The sequence below is a fragment of the Sinohyriopsis cumingii genome, unplaced genomic scaffold (genome assembly GCF_028554795.1).
Source record: "Sinohyriopsis cumingii isolate HCF-2022 unplaced genomic scaffold, ASM2855479v2 utg001938l, whole genome shotgun sequence".
Classification (NCBI taxonomy): Eukaryota; Metazoa; Mollusca; class Bivalvia; order Unionida; family Unionidae; genus Sinohyriopsis; species Sinohyriopsis cumingii.
Window position 1 is genome coordinate 3188 of NW_028316086.1, and position 25426 is coordinate 28613.

The following is a 25426-nucleotide window of genomic DNA, read 5'->3' on the forward strand; positions in this document are numbered from 1 at the left end:
AGCCTAACCATCTAGGAAAGTAATAATGCCAATCATACACAAACAGACGCACACACACACACACACACGGAGGAGCTGTGGTAGCTCAGTTTGTTATATGTCGGAATCGTAATTAAAGGGTTAAAGGTTCAACGCCCTCACAGGCCATCCCGGGTCAGTTGTCTCTGTGTGTCCTTGGGAAAGGCACTTATCTTCCGTGTTGTCGGCATGTTATGTTGTTGTTGTTTTGGCGTTTAACGCTTTACATGGCGTGCAGTATAACTGGTGGAGGAAAAATTCGGGAAAACACCGGAAAGAACTCCGATCCACGGGAAGCTACTGGAATGCTTTCTCACATACCTACGTCGGCTGAGCCTGAGACTCGAACTCACGCGGACAGAGGTGAGATGGCCGTGATCGATAAAGGCAAGCACTTTATACCACTCAACCACCCGGGGCCCCGGAATGATACAGTAAATAATGTTATACTGGATATGGTAACGGGGTCTTCGTTTATACATTCCATGTACAATTATGTTGCCTCATATTTGGATGCGTCAGTTATCACATGTGATACATTTGAATAATTTTCATGTGTGTTTTTATTTTTGGCATAATTTTCTGATGAATGATTAGCTGTACGTTTTCTCTTTTGTGTCGAAAGTGCCGTTTAAACCAACACCCACCTACCCCCAAATCACAAGTTTTCTTTTAAATGAGAACTCAGATATGATCCTCTATCTATTCAACTTAGAAAAGTAGATTAAACAGGAAGTTAAAAAAAAAGTTTTTACCAGATTTGGTCAGCATTGTGTTAAAAGACATATAATGGCAGCAAAAGTCATTTGAATAATCCAGCGTATGACAATGTTGCTTGAAGATGGTACGTATCTGCTTTCAAACTTTTCTGAAAATAAATATGTCATTTCTTTCTATGTGAAAAACGGTTCGCAAATATGAAATAAATTCTTCGTTGTCTAATTCCCAAAAGTTAATTTTTTTTATTATTTCTTTTAAAAAGTTTGTATAATGGCATACAAATCTAACGAGACATGGATTTCAACAACAGAACGTAACTTTGGATTGAAAGCGAAGAATCATTTAATTATGATCAGTGAAATGTCTTAAGTGTGAGTGTAACTTTAAGACTCAAGGTGGTGAAATTTGGGTCTGATCATCAAAATATGCAAATCAACATGCAGTGGCGTCGCTAGGGGGGGTGCGGGGGGTGCGGACCGCACCGGGTGACACCATCTCAGAGGGGTGACACCAAAATAAAAAATTGCAAATTTTACAGAGCACACACTGCTCGGTCTAGTCGGATTTCATAAGCGGATAACCGATCATAGTTAAATACATGACTAGCAGGCACAGCAGTGGCGTCGCTAGGGGGATGCGGGGGGTGCGGACTACACCGGGTGACACCATCAGAGGGGGTGACACCAAAATGACATTACTAAGGATTCTGTATGGTCTGTTACGGAAGGAGGACCATGGGGGTGACACCATGAGCTACTGCACTGGGTGACACCAACCCGAGTGACGCCACTGCCAACATGAATACTAATATTTCACTTGTGGATTTAAAGTTCAGTTTGCTAAATCGTTCTAAAAAGTATTCATAAGAATAGTTTAATTAATACAAACGTTTTAAAGAGTTGTAAGTACAGTAATTTGAAAATAAACCGAATAACTCGAATAGTGTTTACTTAATGGTACTAACCAAATTATTTTAAAGTCTAAAGTCCAAAAAGTTAAACAAATGTTTTAAAAGAATCAGGAAGGAGTGTATGGCTGCAAGATCAAAGCACGTGATCTTCGGGTGCATTAAAGCATGCAAACCAGAGTTCATTTCTCTACTTTGAGTTACTTTTGCACATTGCCACAAACTTCCTGTGATTGACCGACGGGCGTATGTATGAACATAAAGTAGTACGTATGTGCGTATATATGGCTGTTTTTTTGTGTTTAAATGACAATTTTAACATATCATTAGCTATATCATCAGAGAAAATGAGAACTAAGTGTCTTTCCCAGGAACACGCGGAGGTAACCAACCCATTCTGCCCATGGCGGGTATAGAAACTGATACCTTTGGATTACGAATCTGACGCGGCACCAGTTGAGCTACAGTTCCCTGCAGATGGACAGGACTAAATTATGATGCATTTGCTGGAAGTATAGGGGCATTAAAAAGCGAATATTTTGAAAACTTGGAGTAAAATTAAAATGCCTTTATTTACTTGTTTTTATTATTATATAAATAAATTGGGTCCGAAAAGCGTTGATCCGGGACCACTCTCTATGAAACTGCGTTGTATATGTTTGTCGAGGTATTGTGACATTCTTTTCAGCTGCATAACAGTACTTGGTGAATTGAAATTGTTAAGTATTAATTTGGATGTCCTAAGGTGGTGTGGGAAATTTCGCTATAATATGTAACCATCGTCATAAAATCACAAAATAAAACTTTACGACCAGGAGCATTTTATGAAAGCCAAAGAGGGAGGCTACGGACGGAAAATGGCTCGGTTTTTGTTTTATTTTTGTTTTCTTGTTTGAATGGGCATGTGCACCAGACCGAAATGAACTCTAGTTTTCATTTTATTTTCAGGAGAAGACAGATGTTATTACTGTGTGCGTCCGCTGTTCAGAAGGGATGCGAGTGAGTAGATATAACTCAACTTGTAGTGTTATTCGGATATTTAGACATAGAATTGTTTCTTATCAATGCCCTTTACGATAGAATGGACATACCTCTCCAGATCTTATCTTTAAAATTGCAAATATGTGGCGACACATTGTCACTTGAAGAAATGCAATAGTGAAACCTCACGCAATGAAACAACGTTACTAAATACAAGCACTGCCTAATATATCATCCGATTAATCAAGCTCAAAGGGATTCACGGTTTCCGGTGTATTAATCATGAAAAGCATAGTGCAAATATTTGTTTGTTCTCCAAATTACGAAATATCGTACCAGCACCAATTCACAGATAATCAAATTTTTACGAGCTGTTTAAAGTGTGGTCGAAAAGTTTATTTTATTCTTTGAACAAAGTATCAACCTGCAGAGTTATTTGAAACATAAAACACTCCCATGTCTTGCGGCGCTAGGCTTATCACTATTTACAATCACAATTTTTTATTATTATTTCAGGTGATAATCGACGTTAAAGTTGAACCTGTAAATGAGTTTCCCACGGTATTTAGACGGTCATCGTATGACGTTACAATGGTGGAGGTCAGTAGCTAAGTCAACATTCAGTTTCACGAAAAGAAACCTTATACCTTGTGCACGTAGTACACGTTTCTGTATCAAGGAAGTAGTGTAGCAGCCGCCCAATTAACCCAGCAACGGCGGGTGGGTGCATGGGTGCCAATATTCTTGTCAAACATGTTTGTTTTTATTGGGAGAGGGAATAGAACTAACTTTTACGGTGGTGGGGGGATATTTTCTTCCTACGCTTCTGGCGCAAGGTATTGCACTTTAGCAGTCGTTATTTGTCTGTTTATATTTCTTTGTTTTTATGATGTATATTACTATCATGCAGTCCAATTAATATTCATTATTAAAACGATGGATAGATGAATTCACGAATGGATATTTTATATCTGCAGAATAAAAAAAAGATATTTTGAAGTTTTGCGTCATATTACATGATGAATCATGGATTCGTGGCTGTAACAAAAATGACCTCTAGCTTTAGAACGGACTAGTTTAAAGCACTCGTGGTTTAAAGCATCTGTGGCTATCAAAAAAGTGACCCCTTGCTTTAAAATGGACTAGTTTAAAGCACTCGTGGTTTAAAGCATCTTTGGCTATCAAAAAAGTGACCCCTTGCTTTAAAATGGACTAGTTTAAAGCACTCGTGGTTTAAAGCATCTATGGCTATAAGAAAAGTGACCCCTTGCTTTAAAATGCAAATGTCAATGGCAATGAAAATTGTTTATTACATCTAGGATGCAAATGCAACATATGATGTAAAATGTTAATGTCTCACTACGCATGTGTGTACATCAGCCATGAGTGGTATTATTTTTCACAGTTATTGCAATGTTCCGATGCATCCGATTCTTTTGCATACCAGGGCCCAGCAACGTGGAATGAATTGCCCACTGAACTTAGACACAAAGACACAGTGATCACATTCAAGAGGGCTGTCAAAACTCACTTATTTCGACTGCAAGAACAAACTTAAAGACCTAATAATGTTTCCTACCTGAAATATTCTCAGCATGTTTTTTATTTTTTAATGTTTTTCTAATTTCATGGTGTTTGTTTTTGTAATAATATTATTATATGTTTTTTATCTGATAGGTGTTGTCTAATGTTGTAAAGCGCTTAGAGCTTCTAAAGATTAAGCGCTATACAAAGTCCTCATTATTATTATTATTATTAGTATTCTTATTCTTATTATTATTATTATTGATAAACTACAATCTCTATAACGTTTTTAAACTTAATTTGTACAATTAACAAATGAACTTAGATTTACAGCAATATGACAGACAATACTCAGATGGAATACGAACAAGTTCAAATTTAAATACATGATGCTGACATAATTGGAAAGACAGGATGTAAATGTACATTAGATGGACCGCAAAATAATTTGTAGCAAACTAATTATTTTACAACAATGAATGTCTTTTTGTCGTCCTAAAAATTATTAAAAAATGGGAAGAACAATAAATATATCGACTAAATATAATCTGAAATTAATTTAATTTTGATAAATTGATATAAATCACTTTAGAGTGATTTCTTAAAACGCATAATTTATGAGAGCTTTATGATTCGTTAAACTTTGGTACATGTGGTCACATATGCATTGTTTGTCGTTTGTTTTGCCGATGCGTTTTGTGTTCTCCGAAAAAGCTACATTCAAGGAGATAATGAAATTCATCACCCACGCAGTTACGTGATATAAGCTAGTCTGGTTTGTATTTTAATTTGTAAATATAAAGGAAGTTTACCTTGCTCAGCATAAAACATACGTGGTGGTTGATTTTAAAAAAGTTTTAGTACATGTTTTCGAAAGTCTAAATAAACTCTGTCCATTATATCTAACTTTTCAAAACTCAAGATCTCAGCTGTATATAGGAATTGAACTATGGTCATGTCAAGAAGTTTAGGCTGACAGTCAACAGTCAAATTAACATTTAATAATCTTTTCTTAAGAACGTAAACAGCTTTCCTAGCTTGACTAATAGGATTCTTTATTCCCAATAAATATCTACAGTTCTTTGTTAGAATTAGTTCTGAATATTAATAATTTCTGACAATTTCGAATTTGGAATCTCCTAATTTGAACCTCACATTTTGATCTATTTCTACATTTCCCAAAAATGATGACTTTTGTTTTGCTCCTGTTAATGATAAGTTTGTATCTTTTGCAGTAATTAAAAAATACTTCAGGACTATTTTGCATATCTCTTCGATTATCTGAAAATACAACGGTATCGTTTGCACAGAGTAAAAAAAGATAGTTCTAAATATCATAATATAGCAAATCAACTGCAATGTCATTACAATTCGAGCTCAATAAAGTTCCTCCATGTCATTTAGAGACGGGGTAAATAATACAGGGAAAAAAATTGATCTTGTCAAATTCCTTGATTGCACGTAAATATTCGTTATTTCTGTCCACTGTGGAAGATACAAGACTTTACAGCCATACTTGCATGATCACATTGATTATGTTCACATTTATAACAGTTTTGATCAATTTTCGCCATAAGTAAAATAAATACTATATCGCAAGACTGAGAAAAAACCACAGAAGTCAGAACGATGTTTTCTGTGTACTAGTTATATTAAGGACTATAAGACAAAGATATTATTAGTGGCGGAGAATATTTTACGAACACCTGCCAGTGTCCTCGAGATGAAACTGTTTTCTTCTAGAAAAACGAAATTCTATTGCAAAGAAGAATAGTAAAGACAACTCAGTAGAGTAAGATACCTGAAATTAGTAGGATCTGAGTTACCTCCCGTATTTGTATATCTGGGGTTTAATCAACCCCGCAGTTCATATTTCTGGAACAACACTTGTATTTAAAATTTGGTTAATAAGGTTACAGAAAGGAAGAAAAAAAAATTCTTGTTCATTTCAAATATTCATTTAAGATAGAATCTTCACCAGGCGACTTATTAGGTTTCAAATTTCTCAGTACCGTTGAGTATTTCATCTGAAGATATTGGTCCAGTTAGTCGCGCGAACTGTTCTGTATTCACCTGTCAAGTCATTAATCTTATGGGATGAGCCTGTATTTCTAAAATGACCATAAAATGTGTTCATTTCAATAGGCGTGTCGTCATTCGCTTAGGTCAAATTTTTTATTATTGACTATTTATTGGTTTGGACATAGTTTGGAAAATTCTTTGTTGCGTTTTCATGTATTACAAGTTTTACACATTTCCGAATTGTTTTTCTTGTAATTTCTACAAGCAGCGACCATGTCATTCTGACTTTGGAGTGTTTTAGTCACGAGTGATATTTCAGTAGTATGATATTTTTTCTAATTACCTTACATGTCCCCCCCCCCCAGTGGTCTACTATATAGTTTAGTATGGTATATTTATTTATTATGCATATTTGCAGACGTTTTATTAGCACTGTCTAAGAGAACTGTTGCAATTTCATCAGGAATTTCATTAATCTTTTGTTATGAATATTCTTATCTAATCTCAAGTCAAGTTTCCTGCCCGATGTAACCCTGTAAATTCTTTAGAAAACATATTGTCGCGATTTTCTTCATTCGTTATTCACCCGCCCATCTTTACATGGTCCCTTGAAGCAAGAGAAGCAAAATTAAACGAAAAGCATAAAAGCATAACAAATATCGGCAAAAAGAGGATCAGACAGTATGCTATGTGTACTCTGATTAATGAAAAGGGATTACTGGAAAAATCTATCTATATATAAAACAATGAAACGTGATTGGACAGCTTACTTTGGGTAGCTTCTATGCGACGGTTTTAATTCTAAAATAATTTGTGTTTCAAAATTCTCTTGAAGGCTCAATTGTTTGATTAAAAACACAAAGTTCTTGTACAAGGAACATATACATTTGTGAAAGAAATGTGAAGTTTAAAAAGAAAATGATAGGACCAGAGATTCATTGATACTTATAATTTGACTTACGTAGTAAATTGTGTCCAGTATTTTAATGAATATCAGTATTCGTAACCAAGGACTTATAACTAAGTTCAATTTGTATTAGTATTTTAAATATCAGCGTTGGACAACTTCAATAAATAAAGCAATCATAAGGCATGACTTTTTATAACATAAATGACAACTCAGTGTACGTGAAATAATAATAATAATAATAATAATAACAACAACAGCAACGATAATAATAATAATAATAATAATAATAACGAATTGCATCCTGGCCACTCAGCTAGGATTGAAACCAGTTATACCTGTAACTATAAATGTAAAATTCAAACAAAATTTGGTTCGTGCAAATGCCAATAATGCATGCTGAGGAAGAAAATTGCCGGATGTGTGAAATCAACGTAAAGGCACATCTTAGAGAGCTGGTGTTGTGTTGGGCTGAAACAAAACAAGTTAATGGGTTCCAACACGATCCAAATGGACAGTTACGACACCAGCCTGTGTTCAGTTTCGGAGCAAATTCATATTAGGGGATGTATAGATTAAGTATAGAATACAAACCGTGAGGTTTTTATAGTCAAACTAAAACAAATTTTAATTCATGATCATTACTTAATTTCATTTTTTAAAATTATTATTTATGTATTTCTTTATGTATACATGTATTAATTGTTCCATTTATTGGTACAATCGTGGCCGAATAGTGGCCAGTATGAAAGTCACATTGCGTAATTGACGTCTTATTTTACAAGTGATATAACTCGCATTATATACATGTAACATACATGCAGTGCATAAAATGGAAGACCTTTGCGGTATGGGATGTTATTGTCAGCACAGTAAAGTACGGGTTACCGTGTGTGCATACAACTGTTTTTACCTGGATGCACATATGGCTGTGTGTGAGTTGTGTGTGTGTGTGATTAGGATTTTTAACGTAGCTTTTATTAAAAAAATTCAGTCATATCGCTACGATGTCTGCAGTGTGACAGTTTATAGTGATATCTAGCACTGGGGCATCATGCCGCAGACACGTAGCATGATGTCCCACCCAGTCACATTATCCTGACACCAGGCCGACCAGTCCTAACACTAACTTCTTAATGCTGAGCGCCAAGCTAGGTAGCTGTTAGTACCATTTTTATAAGTCTTTGGTATGACTCGGCAGGGGTTCGAACTTACGACCTCCCGCTTCCGGAGCGGTCGAGGGGTATATCAATAATTAAAAGTTTCGGCAAAGCTCTACCTGGGAAACGTTTGATATGTACAAAGGCCCACACGTAGTGCTTTGTGCAAACCCACCACCATTTGTCGCATTTATTCAGTGAAGGCAACTCGTTATTTAGAGCAGAGATGACTGCCATCTGCCCATTTGCGAAGTATTTATATTGACACATATCCCATGTGTTGTTGTTGTTGTTGTTGGGTTTAACGCCATTTTTCAGCACACGATATGCTATGTATGGCGGCCAGTATTAATGGTGGAGGAAGAACCCGGGAAAACCCCGGGAAGAACCACCGACCCACGAGAAGCTACTGGCAAGCTTTCTCACTTACCCACATTGGTAGTATCTTAGACTCGAACCCACGCAGACAGAGGTGAGATGGCAGTGATCCGTAACGGAGCGCGCTTTTGACCACTCGGCCACTCGGGACCCCTCATATCCCATGTGAATTATTGTTGGTACATACTGCTTATATAATGAAAGTTGTTGAAAAACGTTTTGAAGTTTGAATTTGCACATGATATATTGTGGCAGTCAGATAGGTGACGGACATTTTAAGACTGAATGTCCGACAAGGATGGGGCGTTAAACGATCATGCTAGTTACGAAGCAGTTTACAACCGCCTCGGGATGAAGACGGTCATAACATTCTGTATAACATGGGTAAAGTAACATGCAATGAATTTCGTACCACATAAACCTTGCACAGACTTATTTGATAAACATAAGATTATCTTAGCTGGTATTGTTGGTTATGCAGACGATTGTTTACAGACAGCGCGCGAGTTTTAACAGCCGAGACCCTTTGGGACAGGAGGTGGGAAACGAGTCGCAGACTACGGTATAGTTGTAGGAGCTGGTCCCCTCGGGCACAACAAATGGCACTGTATAAAATATGTAACAAATTTATTACTTCATAAATGTAACTCTTTTGGCCAAAATTTTCGTCGTCAGTGTGCTCATAGCTGTATTTATTGGTTATGCAGACGATTGTTGACTGCGTTATCTGTAGCAGTTACCTCCCTTGCGCCGAAACAATATTTCAAAACGACCAAGAATCGGCAATTTTGAATTAAAATACAGACTTCTTTTTGGAAATGATTTAATTTACACTAATATACAACCAACCCACTAATTAATTTATTTCTCTATATAGAAATATGTTTAATATATTTGGATCACACATTAGATATTTGAATTTCACTTTTGAAGCTGCCTTTCCACCATTTTATTTTACTCAGCTATACATTATCAGTCTTCATATAACTTACTTACACCTCACTTATAACTAGTAGCGTACTAACCGGTGTGGGGGATGGGGAGCGGATGGGGCGGTATTGGCGCAGATAGACCTGTTATAATGTGATGTGAAAAAAGATACTGAAAATAAAAATTTGTTAAGTCTTCGTGGTCTTAGAATAGCTTTTATGTACATATCGTACCGTCAAAATGGGTCCTTACGTCACACACGTGACTGGGAATCAGTGTCACATATCTGTTAAACTACGGGGCATGCTACAGCAGACATATATACTTTACTACGGAGCCCAGATGTGACATACGTGACATGACAACAGATTCACATACGTTACAATAGAGACAGACGTCACGGTAAAAGTCTAGCTGTCCAATACATTAGATTTTGCCGAAAAATGCATTCATTCAGAAGTTAGGCCTGATTATGTATTCGGGTGATCTCTCTCGTGGTCAGTTAAGATTATTTTTAAATTGAATGGCGCGAGCATTAACTGGTAAATTGACAATCTGAGAAATGTTGCTAGCCATCATAACTATGTGGATCATCTCACGCCGACATTTGTGCAACAAATAGCAACCGACGTCAATTTTCCACAAAGAAAGAGACATGTTCTTGGTAATCTTAACATTTCCTGTATTATTTGTCAATTTAAATTCGGCTGTTTATATTTTTATAAAGACGTAAAAAATGGGATGTTGATGAGGAAGATTAGCTTTCAACACATTTGCAGTACCCCAAAACTAACGTGAGTTCTTTCTCCTCTTTTCTTTTGTAATAGAGTTATCCATGTCATTGGATACTGTAAAAGGGAAAAAATTTCTGCCATGGACTTTTGTCCGCCAAAAACTTTCCAAATGGCGAACAAACAATCAGTTCGATTACATCTGAGTCTTTTTCAGCTAGTCTAATTTGATTTGATTGTGTGTGTGTGTGTATATATATATATATATATATATATATATATATATATATATATATATATATATATATAATGGCTCAAATGCCTTGAATACTGTCAGTTGGTTCATCCTCGACCATGCTAGGCAAATTCTTTTATACAAGTAGTGTACTTTTTAAACTGCCTCCAAGACAGACGATGTGTTTATGTCATTCACATAACACGGATTTGCAACGTAATTAATGGTTTGAAACCGTAAAATTTCTTCAGCATGAAAATGTTGCAGGACTATAAATAACAGTTAAAAGTGCAGGTATTTTTAATTTATGATTGAAACACTGTCCAGTGTTATTGTGTACAACTATCTTTTTATAACAATTCGTTTTTCTTATATCATGCCGGATGTTCGTCCGCCCGAAAATGTATTAGTTTGGAAATATTGCGATTACATAGGAGTATCTTTCAGAGAGGTGAAGGTGTTTGACTCGCATCGGAGAAAGAGGGAGACGGAGATGTTCCATTTGTGGATAATGTGGTTGCAAATGATCCCGTAACATATTTCTAGTCACGCCATTTTGTATAAATATCACTGATACCCGAAAAAGTTGTTTTCTAGTTTAGTAAAAGGAAACAGTTTACAGAGCTTTACCATCTTCGCTAGCCAAGGTTCCGGTATGTTAACCTTATCTACACCTTGGCGGATCGAGCAGTTATTTTAGTGCTTTGTCCTTGCGACATCTATTGGATTTCATGAGTTGCCTCGCTTAGTAATTTATAGCCAGCTAACCAACAGCGTTTAACAGCTGTGAAAGTGGTGGAGGCGATCGTAAGAATGACTACGTACCAGTTAGAAACCATTAAAGGCGTATTGGAGTGAAAGGTATTTGTGCAAACATTGCTTATGTATGAGTTCATCCAAGTTGTGTGCTCTCCTGCATCAATCACGAATAAACAGTGTTCATATTTGAAAAAAAATAATTTTGTTGGATGCAGTTGCATGCCGCCGCATCCAATGAAATTCACAGACTAGACGCACATACATATCTGCTCGATCCGCCAAGGTGTTGATAGGGTTAACATATCGGAACCTTGCAAGCAAAGATGGAGCTTTACGTGCTACCTTTCACTTTCAGAACACAGAGCCAGGAGAGACTGTCTTCAGTTTTACGAAAGATATGTTTGCTGATGACGATGTTCTGGAGGAAATCACATTACGCTTTGGAATTGAAAACCATTTGATTTCTGAGGTAGCTTTAGATTTGCATTCACATCAGACTGAAAAAAGCAAAGCAACCGATAGTGTACTGGATCTAGCAAGAGATCGCGTGTGTCAGGGATTGATTAAGATAAATGCAATAAACTGACAACGAACAGTGCGAAGTTAGTATCTAGCTAGCCGGAACGCTTTCGACTGTTTTATGAGTCTTTTTCAAAGGCAAATACACATCATAGACAAGACAAACAAATAAAACAGAAAAAAACGGTTATGTTTGCGAAACTTTACATGGCTGTTTATACAGGAATTCAACCTTTTAACTCATTATGTGTCAACTAGTTGCTTAACTCATTATGTGTCAACTAGTTGCTTTCAGCTTGTTGCTGATACTGGAAAATATTTGTATTGACCTAGAAATTGATGAGCCATAACGACATCTGTTATTTTATGTAAATTTATGTAAGCGGAGATTATATCCCGGATATTTCATTGTTATAGTAGTCATAGGCTATTAAGCAAATTTAGAGAATTATTTAAAAGAAAATGTGTCGGCTGCAAAAGATAATTTTATTTGTGCATGGTTGTCTTTTTCTGGTCTTCTTGGTTTAAACCGCTTGGTTTCAATGTTCTAAGGCAGCGTATCCAGTAAGATTCCATTTCTGTCCTAGTTTGGGGACTCCAGTTCGGGTTGTGAGCAATTACAATAAGTGTTATATCACTTTAAATGTGTAGCCAGGGGAGGATAAGTGTTCTGCGACCGTGCTTCTGTACAGCTTCTTTTTCATCCGATCAGCTCTATGAAGGTTGATCCTTTTGTGTAACGTTTCAGTTTCTCCGACATAATGAAGGCTACAGATCTTACATGTGATGAGATAAATGACATTCTCTGTTTTGCACGTTTTGTTTGGACCACGTATGTTTAATTTTTCTCTAGTCACTGTGCTAGAAAATGACCTGGTCTCTATCATATGTTGACAGGTGTTGCACCTTTTATCGCCACAGGGACAAGATTGACTAGGGTTGTGTTGATTAATGATTGGCGTTAGCTTCGCCCTGACTAGGATGTTCTTGAGGTTTATTTGGTCTCCGGTAGGCGACTACAGGTTTGTTAGGGAGGATTAATAGAGTTTCGCATTGTTCGTTTTCAGTTTTTTGTATATATATATATATATATATATATATATATATATATATATATATATATATATATATATATATATAATTGACAAATATACACCAAACAGAACGGAAAGTGATATCCCTGGATTATGTATAGAGAGCTTGATAATACTAACACAATTTAAGAATAAAATACTCATTCAGCTATTATTTTATGGGCAACGAGTGATAGAGTAATTTTAGCACGTGGTTTCTATGATATGACCTAAGCTGAAACTGATAATCATGTAAGCAGCTAAAGAAATATGCATAATAACCTTTACTTTTTAAAAGCGATTTTGAATTTCTTGGTCACTTAGCTATGTAAAAATTCATTTTTCGAAACATTCAATAATCAAACACTTCACCAGCAATCATCTTTAAAAGCGGCTTAACACATGGGCATCATGAAACTTTGGAATCAACGCCTCCACGCGCCAGGACAAATACAACGGAATTGTTATCTCACAATGAAGTTCTGGTCAAAAGTGTTTGTTATAAAGCAGTGCTGTCCAACCTTTTTGACACCATGTGCCACTGAAATTGTTTCTTTCTTGAAGACTAGGGCCGCAGCAGAAAACATAAAAGCAAAACGATTATAGAAATAAGTCACAATTGGTTATCTTTATTGAAATTTATTAATTAATAATATATGTATGCTTTGTAATAGTTCAGCGCACAAACGTATAGCAATAAAAGTTTAAACACGTTTTTAGTGAGATATTTGGCTTTGAATTGTATTTGCAATTTTATTTATTTGTGGTTGATATTCAGTAAGTGCTGCCCTAATTAGATTTTCTAAATGTTCGTCACTAAAAGAGTTTCGTTATTTTGACTAGATATTGGTCATTGCAGAAAATCCAGATTCACAGACGTAGGTACTTCCAAACATTGTCAATATTTTTTAAAAAACATTTCGATGTGTGTGGAAATTCATCAGAAGAAACATATGTCATCCAGAACTCAGTTGGCGGCGTATCCTTGTGTTTGTCACGAAGAGCCATATTATGTTGGATTTCAATTATTTCAAGCTGCACTGTACCTTCATCTCCTCCCATTAACTGCATCTTTGTGGCTACGATAGAAATATCACATGTGAATGGATTTTCAACAAAATGTAGCAGAGGAGTCAGACTGCGAATGTCTTTGAAACGAGCAGAGAAATCTAATTTTAACTTTCCTAATGTTATGTTGAACTTCTCACGTTTGACTAGATCTGGACATTATTGTGCTGTCTTGGAAAGTGCAGGAAAGTGTGTAAAATTTGATTGATTCAATTGACTGATGAATAAGCCCAGCTTTGTTTCAAAACCACTAATTTCCATCATCAGAGTTGGCAATATTTGATGCTGCCCTTGCAATTTCAAATTTAATTTATTTAGGTGGTCTGTGATGTCAGTAAGAAATGCTAGCATAAGAATGAACACTGGCGTTTCAAGATAATTTAACAATTCTTCCTTGGATTTCACCGTGAGGAAGATTTTGATTTCTTCAATTAGATCCAGACTCTTGCCAGTACCTTCCCTTTGCTCAGCCAACGAACATCAGTATGAAGAACAAAATCACCATAATTGCTTTCGTACTCATCTAACAATGTTTTAAACTGCCAGTGATTTGAAGGATTTGCTCGTATAAAGTTTACAGTTGTAACAACAATATCCATTGCATTTTGGAGCGCATCATCTTTCAGTTTTGAACAACGGGCTTGCTGGTGAATGATACAGTGATAAGCTTGGAAACCTGGAAAATCATCATCTGCCATCAGCAATCCGATCAGTCCTACTCTCCGTCCCACGATTGCTGGAGCGCCATCCGTGGTAACCGATACGAGCCTTTTCACATCAATGCCATTTCTTAATAAACACTCCTTCAATGTCTTGTATATATCCTCACCTGTTGTTGTATTTTGCAATGGAACCAGTGCCAGCAATTCTTCTTTAAATATATGTTTCATGCCAAATTATAAGTTGTTCTGTATCAGTGACATCACATGACACGTCCAATGCTAGACTGAAACCGGTTGCATTCCTAAAATCCAAAAGCAACTGCTCAAATATATCATGCAATATAATTTAAACACATCTTGCTACCGTCTGGTGAGACAGCTGAAGATTTGATATCTGTTTCTTGATCTCATATTTGTTCTTAAATTCAGCAAATAAAGAATCTGCACTTTCTTGGAAACATAGTTAACAGTTTCACCATCTGAATATGGTCTCTGCTTTGTAGCTGAAACTCAGCTTATCTTTATAGATGTCTCATTAGCACAGTCAACTGAGCTCAACAGTCGACGAAAAACACTTTGCTGTACATTAGGATTCTTTTTTAGGGGAGCAACTTTGTCTTCTCTTACCTTCGTACCAGTTGGATAATGATTGTTGAAATCTTTGTGCATGAACGTGTACTGTCTCTGTAGAATTCTTTTTTCAAATACAGAGATAGAATTCTGACATATCAGACACACCGGCTTATTATTTCACAATATAAACACAAAATCCAGTTCCCATGACTTATTAAACGTACGGTTCTCTTCTGTAACTTTCCGAATGTTTGCTTCACTCGAACTACTTGTCATTTTTTTTAGATTTTTAGAAATAAATAAATTTATGAATGGTTATAGTTATTACAATTTACCAAAAATGACACGCTTGCGTCTTCATGATATCCGTTTCCGGTTTTATTAATTCTGGTGGGATGTGTTTATTTTAATTACTCACGACTCGCGTCTTCTGCATGACAGGATGTATTAATATACTAACTTACTCGTTATTTGTCATTATCATTCGATAGATGGCGTTAGCTGTAATACGCTATGTTTGATTTTGTTGATCCCAGCTCACGTGATTAAGAAGATATACTATGAAATTAGATCATTGAGCTTTTTTTTTTACATAAATGCACAAAATATTGCTCGAGCTCTGGCGGGCCATTTGAAACTAGCCCGCGTGCCGCAGGTTGGACAGCACTGGCCTAAAGTGTTTTACATGTAAGTCCCATGTGAGAACAGTCTTCACCAGCCCTATATTCTCCATTACTTTTTGACTACCCTAGCCCAGACTGCTATTTTCAAAGTAAATTGAGTAAATTTGTCAAAAGGCGAAAATCAGTGTATTGATTTTGTTCTTATTTTTGTGTTCTATTACAGAGTAGCATATTCCTATTTTTGTATCATTTAATGTGGTGAATTTTCACGGCCTTGTTTCCATTATAGTTTAATGGATTTGGAAGGTTCAACATCACACCCGTTAAAGGCACCGTATATCCTACCCAGATGTTGGACGCTGAGACATTAATTCCGGGACTATTTTATCTTAATGTCACAATTACGGTTAGTGGTATTCAATGGAGGAGTAAAACCACACACACACACACACACACACACACACACACACACACACACACACACATATATATATATATATATATATATATATATATATATATATATATATATATATATATATATATATATATATATTAATCCGAAATTTTAAAAAGGTTTATTCAGAAAAATGTTTCGAACGTCGCAGTTTTAATTCTTTCAGAAAAAATGACGAGGATAAGGTAAAAGGATCAAGACAAAAGTTATTCATGTTTTTTTTTCGATTTATGGAATTCGTAACACAGATTTTACGTGTAACTGACTTGTAACAAAATTGGAAGACGTGTTAGCTCAGTAAAGCGCTGGACACGTTATCCAAGGGTCGCGTGTTCGATACCCGCTCAAATCAGCCCTGGTATGCTGTCTCATTTTATCCTCGGTTAGAAAAGACACATAGATCCCATTTCTAAAGCATGTTACAACCAGTTATATGTTGAAAGTGCCCAGAAAAATAAGGCTAAGATCCGTTTGGCCTCTAAAACAAATAATTGCTCATGTATTCAATAGTTTGGTTTATTAACGTGGGACTTGGAACAACAGGTTAGGTCACATACACATAATAAATTTAATAGGTATCCTTTTAGGCTGGTTCGACACTTTTTCTACTTTTTCTCAGGACCCCATCAACAGGACAACATGGAGCAAGTTGACTGTAAATGTTACTGATGTCGATGACAATCATCCAGTCTTTACAACTGATCCTTTCTGTAAATCGGCATCATGCAGGGTGCTGAATTATACCGGCATTCTTTCATTAGATGATGTAAGTAGATTTCGCATTTCTAAATTCTCTCTGTATAAGCCAACACGTGACATCTTTATACGAGATTTATACACATTTGTAAGTTCTCCCTATATAAGGCACACACACTTGACGTTTTTCTGTAAGATTTTTACACATTTGTAAATTCTTCCTACATAGGGAAAACACATGCCATTTTGTAAATTTTCTCTATATAAGAGAAAAATGAAATATTTATAAGAGATATTGATAATAATGGATACGGCATCAAATCGTTTGCACATTCCATATATACAACAAAGCATTCTCTCGAAGCTGTAATGTCTGTTGTAGATAATGTTTGAAGATGCCGGTTATCATCAAAGCCAAACGCTAGCATGGTTTGTGACGAATAACACAAGATAATATAAACGTTCTTCTCCCTTTTCGTCTTCCTTCTACTACTACATGTACCTGTCATGTTCTGACACTTTTAAAGTCGATTATTTTTCTATCAATCACAAAAAAGAAACCGATTATGTCATTAACGTTCTGTTTTCTTTATTTGTTTTCACTGATGCTATTTGGGATGGCCTGACTTACAAAACGAAGAAACAAATGTTTAAAAAGAAAAGACAAAGAAATAAAATAGCCTTCAACGGGAGTTTGTCTGCATCTTATGATTCCTGTTAGAAGTCGAAATATTTATTTATTATGCTGAATGGCTTGAATGTTTTATAAATAATGCGAGTAAACTAAAATGCCATATATATATATATATATATATATATATATATATATATATATATATATATATATATTTGAAGTGCAAATTTTAATGCGCATTTTAGGGACTTGTACATAACCTGCAACCTGCTCCAATACTGGCAGTCGATGGTGACAAAACATTGAATGCTCAAGTGACATACAATGTAATTGAAGGTAAGTCAGCACGTAATAAAATTAAGCAGCTAGACGCAATTTTGAATCCGTTCTTTTCATTAATAGACACTAATTTAATTAGGATCAAGGTCACTTTATAACCTTTAGGTGGACGAACAGAGGCTGCAGAGTATTTCCTTTTGCTGCTCAGGACCAACGAGATAGTTGCAGCTAAAAGTAACTGGTTATAAGAACATATCATCAGCACCTTCCGCATCGCCCATCTTCACCCCTCCCTCCTGGTGTAGAATTGTGATGATTGAGATGATTTTAAATGCACGTTCTGTTTGTTGATAGGAGTGACATCACCTATGTTGAGACCAGCTATCTACATCTTTTATGTGTCTACTTGTGTACTTTACTGATTCAGAAACTTTATTAAGATTCGGAGAGCTGTCAAAAAAATCTTTGAAAAAAATATAAATGGCGTATTGTGTATGATTAGAGGATTCCTTCAGAACTGAAGTGAACCTTCTTGTTATGTAGTTTATTTGTTTGTTTGTTTATTTTTTATTTAGATTTTATCAAAGCAACGAATTTGCACTTCACTTTGATCAGTTTTATCAATACACGAGGCTTATTCTTTACAGCACACCCTGAATGGTACGAGAACTTTGTCACCATCAATGAAAGCGGACTCATCGAATTCTGTACTGTCTGCGAAAATTTTACCACGAACGCTTCACGTATAGTACTTGTTATTCAGGTACGTAATGCTCAGTGGTATGTTGACGTTTATGAAGGCCATACATATATATATTGTTATGTCGACATCTTACGACACGGAATGTGATAATAGGGGCGTATATTTGACTGTAAGCTTTAAAATCAGGACCAGCTAGAAGCATGGTTTTACCTGTCATTTGACTACGCAATGTACCATGTTGTTCGAAACAATGTAGCACACCGTTGCTAATCAACAATAGTTTTTGCTATTTGATGAAATCAGGGAGGTAAAGACAAGAAACCACAAGAGATAAATGGATAATACTTTAATGAATTTTGTATTCTGCAACATTCTCAAAAAAACTGCGCTAACAGTAAAATTGCAGGTAAAATGTACATTGAATTGGACGTGGTAATAATTAACTAGTCATATGTGTTGTCAACATTGATTTCAGAAAAATGCATAATGTTTCAAATGTATGCATTACTGTTTTACCTAGACATGTCCATTGTCCATGTATACAGTGATCATTATTATACGAATCAGGAAAGCATAAATATACTCTTCACAGTGAAAGTGATCTCTCTTAATTTGTCAACTAGGTGTCATTTGTACAAGGTAGGGCCGTGTCTTAGTTACACTGGTGTGTGTCAGGAATTCCGGTTTTCGCTGTCGATTTTACTGATTTATTTTTAAACTGGAAATATATTTATCCATGATATGGATGTTTTAGAAATTGTTATAAATAATAATAATGATAATATAATGACTTGTAAATTCTGTATTTATTAAAATCTGCTTGGGGTTTGTATCCATGGTGTATTAATGTATCCAAAAGACGGAGGTGGTCAATATTTAAAAAAGAAATTCGTATCAAGAGCTACAACTGTATAAATATATTGCATGCAAGACAACGTTCTCTAACTTAAATGCGGTTCATAAACTGATGAAGTCCAATAAGAAAATTTCTTCTTGCGGTGACGAATGTTAAACTGTACGTTTGATTTGTGTAAGACACGACAGGACTTTTAAGTCCTACCAGTACCGAAACAGGCTTAAACTTGTTTCCTAATTAAAGATTAGATGTCCAAAAAGAATCATTTTGTAATCATTTTTTATTTGATAATTTCGTCAGACATTTCGTTGAACAAGACCAGAAACAAGGAGAAAGTCGTTTTGTATTTGGATTATAGTATTCAAAAAAATTGTAAACTTAACGGATGCTTGAGAATCACGTGATTTCCATTGCTAGAAAGACCAGTTGTTTACAAAAAATAATAACTTATTTGATTAACTTAGACAATTTGGGACATAGTTTCGGTGAATAATTGTATATGGGGTCCATACTTATGTAATCAAATTTATCAAGAGCTACAATTGTATAATTTGTTTCTGATTGTAGGCGACGGAGCTAACAGATAACCAATTCAGTGCAAATACTACAGTGACGTTGGAGGTTCAGACGAAGGAAAATAAATCGCTAGCATGTTGTGGCACGTCTCCTTCGCCTACTGACGTTTTCCCTAATTGTTGTGCAACGTCTCCTTCCCCTACTGACGTTTTTCCTAATTGTTGTGGAACGTCTCCTTCTCCCACTGACGCTTTTCCTAATTGTTGTGGAACGGCTCCTTCCCCTAATGACGCTTTTCCTAATTGTTGTGGAACGTCTCCTTCTCCCACTGACGCTTTCCCTAATAATTGCAACTGTACATTAACAACCACAAAAGGAAGTAACAACGAGCCAGCCGCATATGTACTGAATATTGTTTTCCCAACGTGTGCTGCAATTCTAGTCACCGTTCTGGTAATTATCGTTGTCATAGTGATACTGAAGCGGAATACTCGAGATAGTACGTACAGCTTTAAAGGTTAAAAGTTTTCCGAAACCCGACGTCGAAGAAGTAAAAGGCTTAAGTTTAATGCAATCAAATTCATTTTTCGTGAAACATGACCTTGCAAAGACACACTAGGTCTTCGAACGTTTTTCCTGTGGAAGTTCAAGTCCTCAAGAAAACAAACGAAAAGGTGGTTTATATATGTCATTTCGCATAATATTAGATCATATACACACAATTTCTGCGGCTGTCTTTATCGAATATCCCATATTGTACAACTCACGTATTTTCCGTATTGCTTGCTTATTTGTTTTGTGCGTAACGTTGGTTCTATATGGGTATGATTCATGTCGTCAGATATTCATCGCCTTAATTGTTTACTTTGACATTCTCTGACTTTTTGATGATGACTAGTAAAATATGGACAAGAAGATTTGCATGCTTTAAATTTAATAGTGTACATAATACTGAACTTTCCATTATTATATAATTTAGTTTTTCATCATTTTGCAACTAGAGTCTTGTTCAAGTGTTACGTGAAAGGAAAACAATCACGTTTATATTTGACGGAATGGATCAGCATTGTCCATAACAGTCTCCCCTTCTCATATACAAATATACTGAACTAAAGCTAGCAGCCAATGTTGGTATGTAAGAAAGCTTGCCAGTAGCTTCTCGTGGGTCGGTGGTTCTTTCCGAGGTTTTCCCGGGTTCTTCCTCCACCATTATTACTGGCCGCCATGTATAGCCTATCGTGTGCTGAAAAATGGCGTTAAACCCCACAACAACAACAACAACTAAACGTTTTTCGATTAACATCGAATTTTGTCGTATGTGAACCTCTGACTCTAAAAGCCGCGCTAGTAAGTTTAAAATTGTGGTGGCCATACCGATTTTCATTTTTATTTGTAAGTCATATATATAGGGATACAAGAACATAAACAATTTGCTTGATCTCTCATACGTTGTCTATCACCTAAAATTACTAGGTCAGTATAAAGTGTAAGCTTGAGTTTTGAAGGTAAATAAAATATATGTAAATAAAACATATAAGTTTCCTTTAGTTTAAACTCGTCGCCAGATTATCATACCGTAAGCCTGGGGAAATAATTTGATTTATGTCACTTTACTAGTGAAAAACTGGTTCAAGCTGCAGCAAAAATAACAATTGCAATGGCATCTGCAACAGTTTGTATTATTTTACTCGCCACAAGATTTTAATGCAACATTTTAATGGTTTGAAGACACATGACAACTTTTTATTCTTTAAAATATTTATAACTGCAAATTCTAGATATTTTGCATGGAGTATAGAAAAAACAAAAACAGCTGTCATTGCGCAAGAATTAAGTAGAAATCTGAATAAAATTAATGCTACATTTGTGATTTTGAAAAGACAACAACCGAAAGATTAATTACAGTGTGTATAGGAGATCTACTATTGTAATATTTAAATGTCGTTCCGAAGGGATAAACGTTGTCGCCAGCCAGTAAACGTGTAATCGTTTACACTATTAATAGCCTAAGCTCGTTGATTTATTCTTGCCGCGATGGATTACAAGGAAAATGTTAAGTAGTTGTTAAATGTGAAAGAATATGATCTCTCTTCTCGAGTAATTTGACCCATCCGGTGGCCTAGTAGTCAGAGCGTCCACTTCGGATGCGGGAGGTCGCGAGTTCGAACCTCGACCGAGTAATACCAAAAACTTATAAAAATGATACTAACAGCTGCCTCACTAGGCGCTCAGCAATAAGAGATTAGTGTTAGGACTGGTCGGCCTGGTGTCAGGATAATGTGACTGGGTGGGACATCATGCTACAAGTCTGCGGCATGATGTCCCAGTGCTAGACATCACTATATACTGCCACACTGCAGACATAGTAGCGATATGACTGAAAAATTGTTAAAGCTACGTTAAAAATCTAAATCTCTCTCTCTTTCTTTATCTCTCCCTCTCTCTCGCACACACACACACACACACACACACACACACACACAGAGGTTAATTCCTTAAATATGACAGTCAGGTGAGTTGCTTAGCCTTTGAATCCAGGGAGTATGTGTTCGCGTATATGCGCCCCCAAATTGCGAACAATCTAGACTCATATTTACTATTGTATATTGCATAAATAGATCCGGATTTACTGAGTTCTTTGTGCTTCGGATTTCAAGCGAACAACTTAAAGCAAAACTGGTTTCCTGTCGTTCTTGTAGATGGGTCGGTGACAAGGCTGTACTCAGACTCAGCGTTCATCTGCGGGAGCATTTTACTGTGACAGGTTTGGGTTTACACTGTTCGCAATCCGGTGCGATTTTTGTACACGGATAACGTCTGGTGCAATTTATACAAGGATATATACGATATTCCTTTGCCAGATATAATAATAATAATAATAATAATAAATAGAATATTGATTTACTATACTGAACTTAATAGCGATAATGGAGTTACAATTTTCCAGATTGCCGATTTTCTGCTCATTCATACCACCTGCCATATATTAACAAATCAACGAGCGGAAATGTCAAGTCGAAACCATTAGTACAAAAGGCAGGCTGATCTGAAAAGTCATAGACTAGCAAAGTCAGGACCACGCCTAGCGATAATATTCCAAAATTCTTGGTTATGGGAATAACTACACGTAATAGTATCTATTTTTCTTTTCTAAATTATATACAGTTATGGACCAAGACATATGTGCCTGACGTGTGCCATCTTAGCTAGCCAAGGTTCTAATGTGATAACTCTATCTACACCCTGGCGTATCGAGCAGATGTTTCTGAGCTTCGGATCTGTGAATTTCATTGGATGAGACGGCAAGCCACCTCTTGCAATCAAAATTAAGTTTTTCTTCGAACGCTGTTCCTACACGATCGAGACAAGGGGAGCACACAACTTGAATGGACTGATAAATAAACACTGTTCCACTGCTGGTCCGTGTTTGCACAAATACATGTCACTCAAATAGATCTGTAATGGCTTTCATCTGATACATAGTCATAATTCGATGTTAAACTTACAAAGTAGGCCATATTCTTTTCAGGTTAATTACCTCCATCATTTTCGGCCGATGAACAATGCACTACGCTAGTGGTTAGTTGGCATTATATATTAAGGGGACAACTCATGAAATTCAATAGATGTCGAATGGACAAAGCACGAATATATATGTTTTATCTGCCAAGGTGTAGATAGGTTGTTGATAGGGTTATCACATCGGAACCTTGGCTAGCGAAGATGAATTTGTATATTACAATGTTACTGTGCTGTACAGCGAACGTGAGGATAAATCCTATGATAGCGCATTCAATAACTCTTTTGTCACCCTGATTAGAATAAAGAGAATGAGTAGATCAAAGAGGATCACTGTGATTAAATACCTTTTGATTGATCCAAACAAGGAGTGAAAGTGACCTCATCAAAAGCGTGACCAATACATGTGTCAGCTAAAGGAATACTTTCCTGATCAACACCATTCTCAAGAGCTTTCTTTGCCATAGTAGCTGCACTAGCTGGGTATAAATCAGGGAATTCCTTTGCAATAGGATCGAATTTCTGATCCAAACAAGGCTTGTCAGTTACAAGTGGATTGACCACAACCTTGTCTCCAGCTAGGTAGTTGCCTCATAATAAATGAATGCCTTCAACGAGTAAAACATACACAGTTCCGACTGTCACGGGTCCTGAGACTAAGTCTGATGAGAAATTTACACACTGGAGAGGAACATTAACAACGCCGCAGTCTACTTCCTGAATAAGAACAATTTCATTAGAAGAAGACTTCTCAGAATAAAGGCAAAGTACCTGACACTAAAAGACTCCGAGAAGCTCATGTGTCCCATAAATTTTAATAGGGATGGGATTGGCCGATTCAACCAAGAGTGATATAGAACCCTTCGACACGAATGGTTCATAATTCTCCATAATAAAATCTGACTGGGGTTTAATAAACCCAACAAATGTATTGCTTTCAATACATGACTGTGGACTTGACCTCTTAGAAATAAGAGCATTTGGAATAGGTCTGTCTTAATTCTGATGCTTATTTTTTTTCAATTTGTAGCAATCAGAAATAAGGTGTCCTTTCTTCCTGCAATAGGTACACGTAGGAAGAGACAACGATCTTGGATTTTTAAAAGCTGTGCCAACTTAGTTTTAGAAGGGCTTGTATTAGGCTGAAATACTTTTCTGCCAGAAGACTGTTAAGTGAAAGACTTGCCTACAAAATAAACTTTATGAGCTTAGGAATACTAGCCAGCAGCACGAGCAGCAGTTTCTATAGTTTCGACGTTATGCTCATCAAGATAAATACTAATGTGACTGTAGACACATTTCTTGAACTCGTCAACTAATATGAATTGTCTGAGACTTTCGTAATCTTTATTAACCTTTCTAGAAGAGTACCACCTATCAAATTGTCGTGCTTTTTCCCATGCAAATTTGACATAGGTCTGATCAGTTGATTTTCTAGAATTCCTAAAACTTTGTCGATAAGCCTCAGGGACTAACTCATAACCCTTCAAGATATAGTCCTTAACTACATCATAGTTAGCAATCTGCTCTAGTGACAGTGAAATGTAAATATCACTAGTTTTTCCAGTAAATACACGTTGTAGTAATTGAGTCCAGTGGTCACATGGTCATTTAAAATTTTCCGCTATTCCTTCAAAAACGAGGAAATTACTTGTCTACTTCTTTTGTTCTAAAGGGGACACTAACCTAATATTCTTTGTATCATCAAAACTTGAATTTGTACCTAAAGTGGGAATGTGCTTTTCACTTGCCAGCTCTATTTCTTTTATTCTAATTTGATATTCCCTCTCTTTCTTCTCTCTTTGCAGCTGTATGTCTTTCTCTTTTTCTTCCTTATCTAATTGCATTTGTTTTTCATCTTTATCATTCTGAAACTGCATTCGTTTATCCCTTTCCTGTAACCTAATTTGTTCTTTTTGTAACTGCATTTGTATTTTTTTCTCCTCTTTCTCCGATTATAAATGCATTTGCTCTTT

The 25426-nt window shown here is 36.0% G+C and overlaps 1 protein-coding gene across 2 annotated transcripts; it reads left to right on the forward strand.

The window, feature by feature from the left end:
* Positions 1–2138: 2138 nt before the first annotated feature.
* Positions 2139–25426, forward strand: LOC149771346 (cadherin-99C-like). 2 transcript variants are annotated; one of them, XM_089948566.1, is made up of 8 exons: positions 2141–2644; positions 3143–3226; positions 11628–11741; positions 16080–16196; positions 16867–17013; positions 17823–17913; positions 18504–18619; positions 19983–25426. In XM_089948566.1, the coding sequence occupies exons 1-8, from the start codon at positions 2639–2641 to the stop codon at positions 20451–20453; spliced, it is 1146 nt and encodes a 381-aa protein (XP_089804692.1). In that variant the 5' UTR covers positions 2141–2638; the 3' UTR covers positions 20454–25426. The 2 variants fall into 2 exon arrangements, with proteins under 2 accessions (XP_089804693.1, XP_089804692.1); XM_089948567.1 differs by lacking the exon at positions 11628–11741 and having other exon boundaries at positions 2139–2644.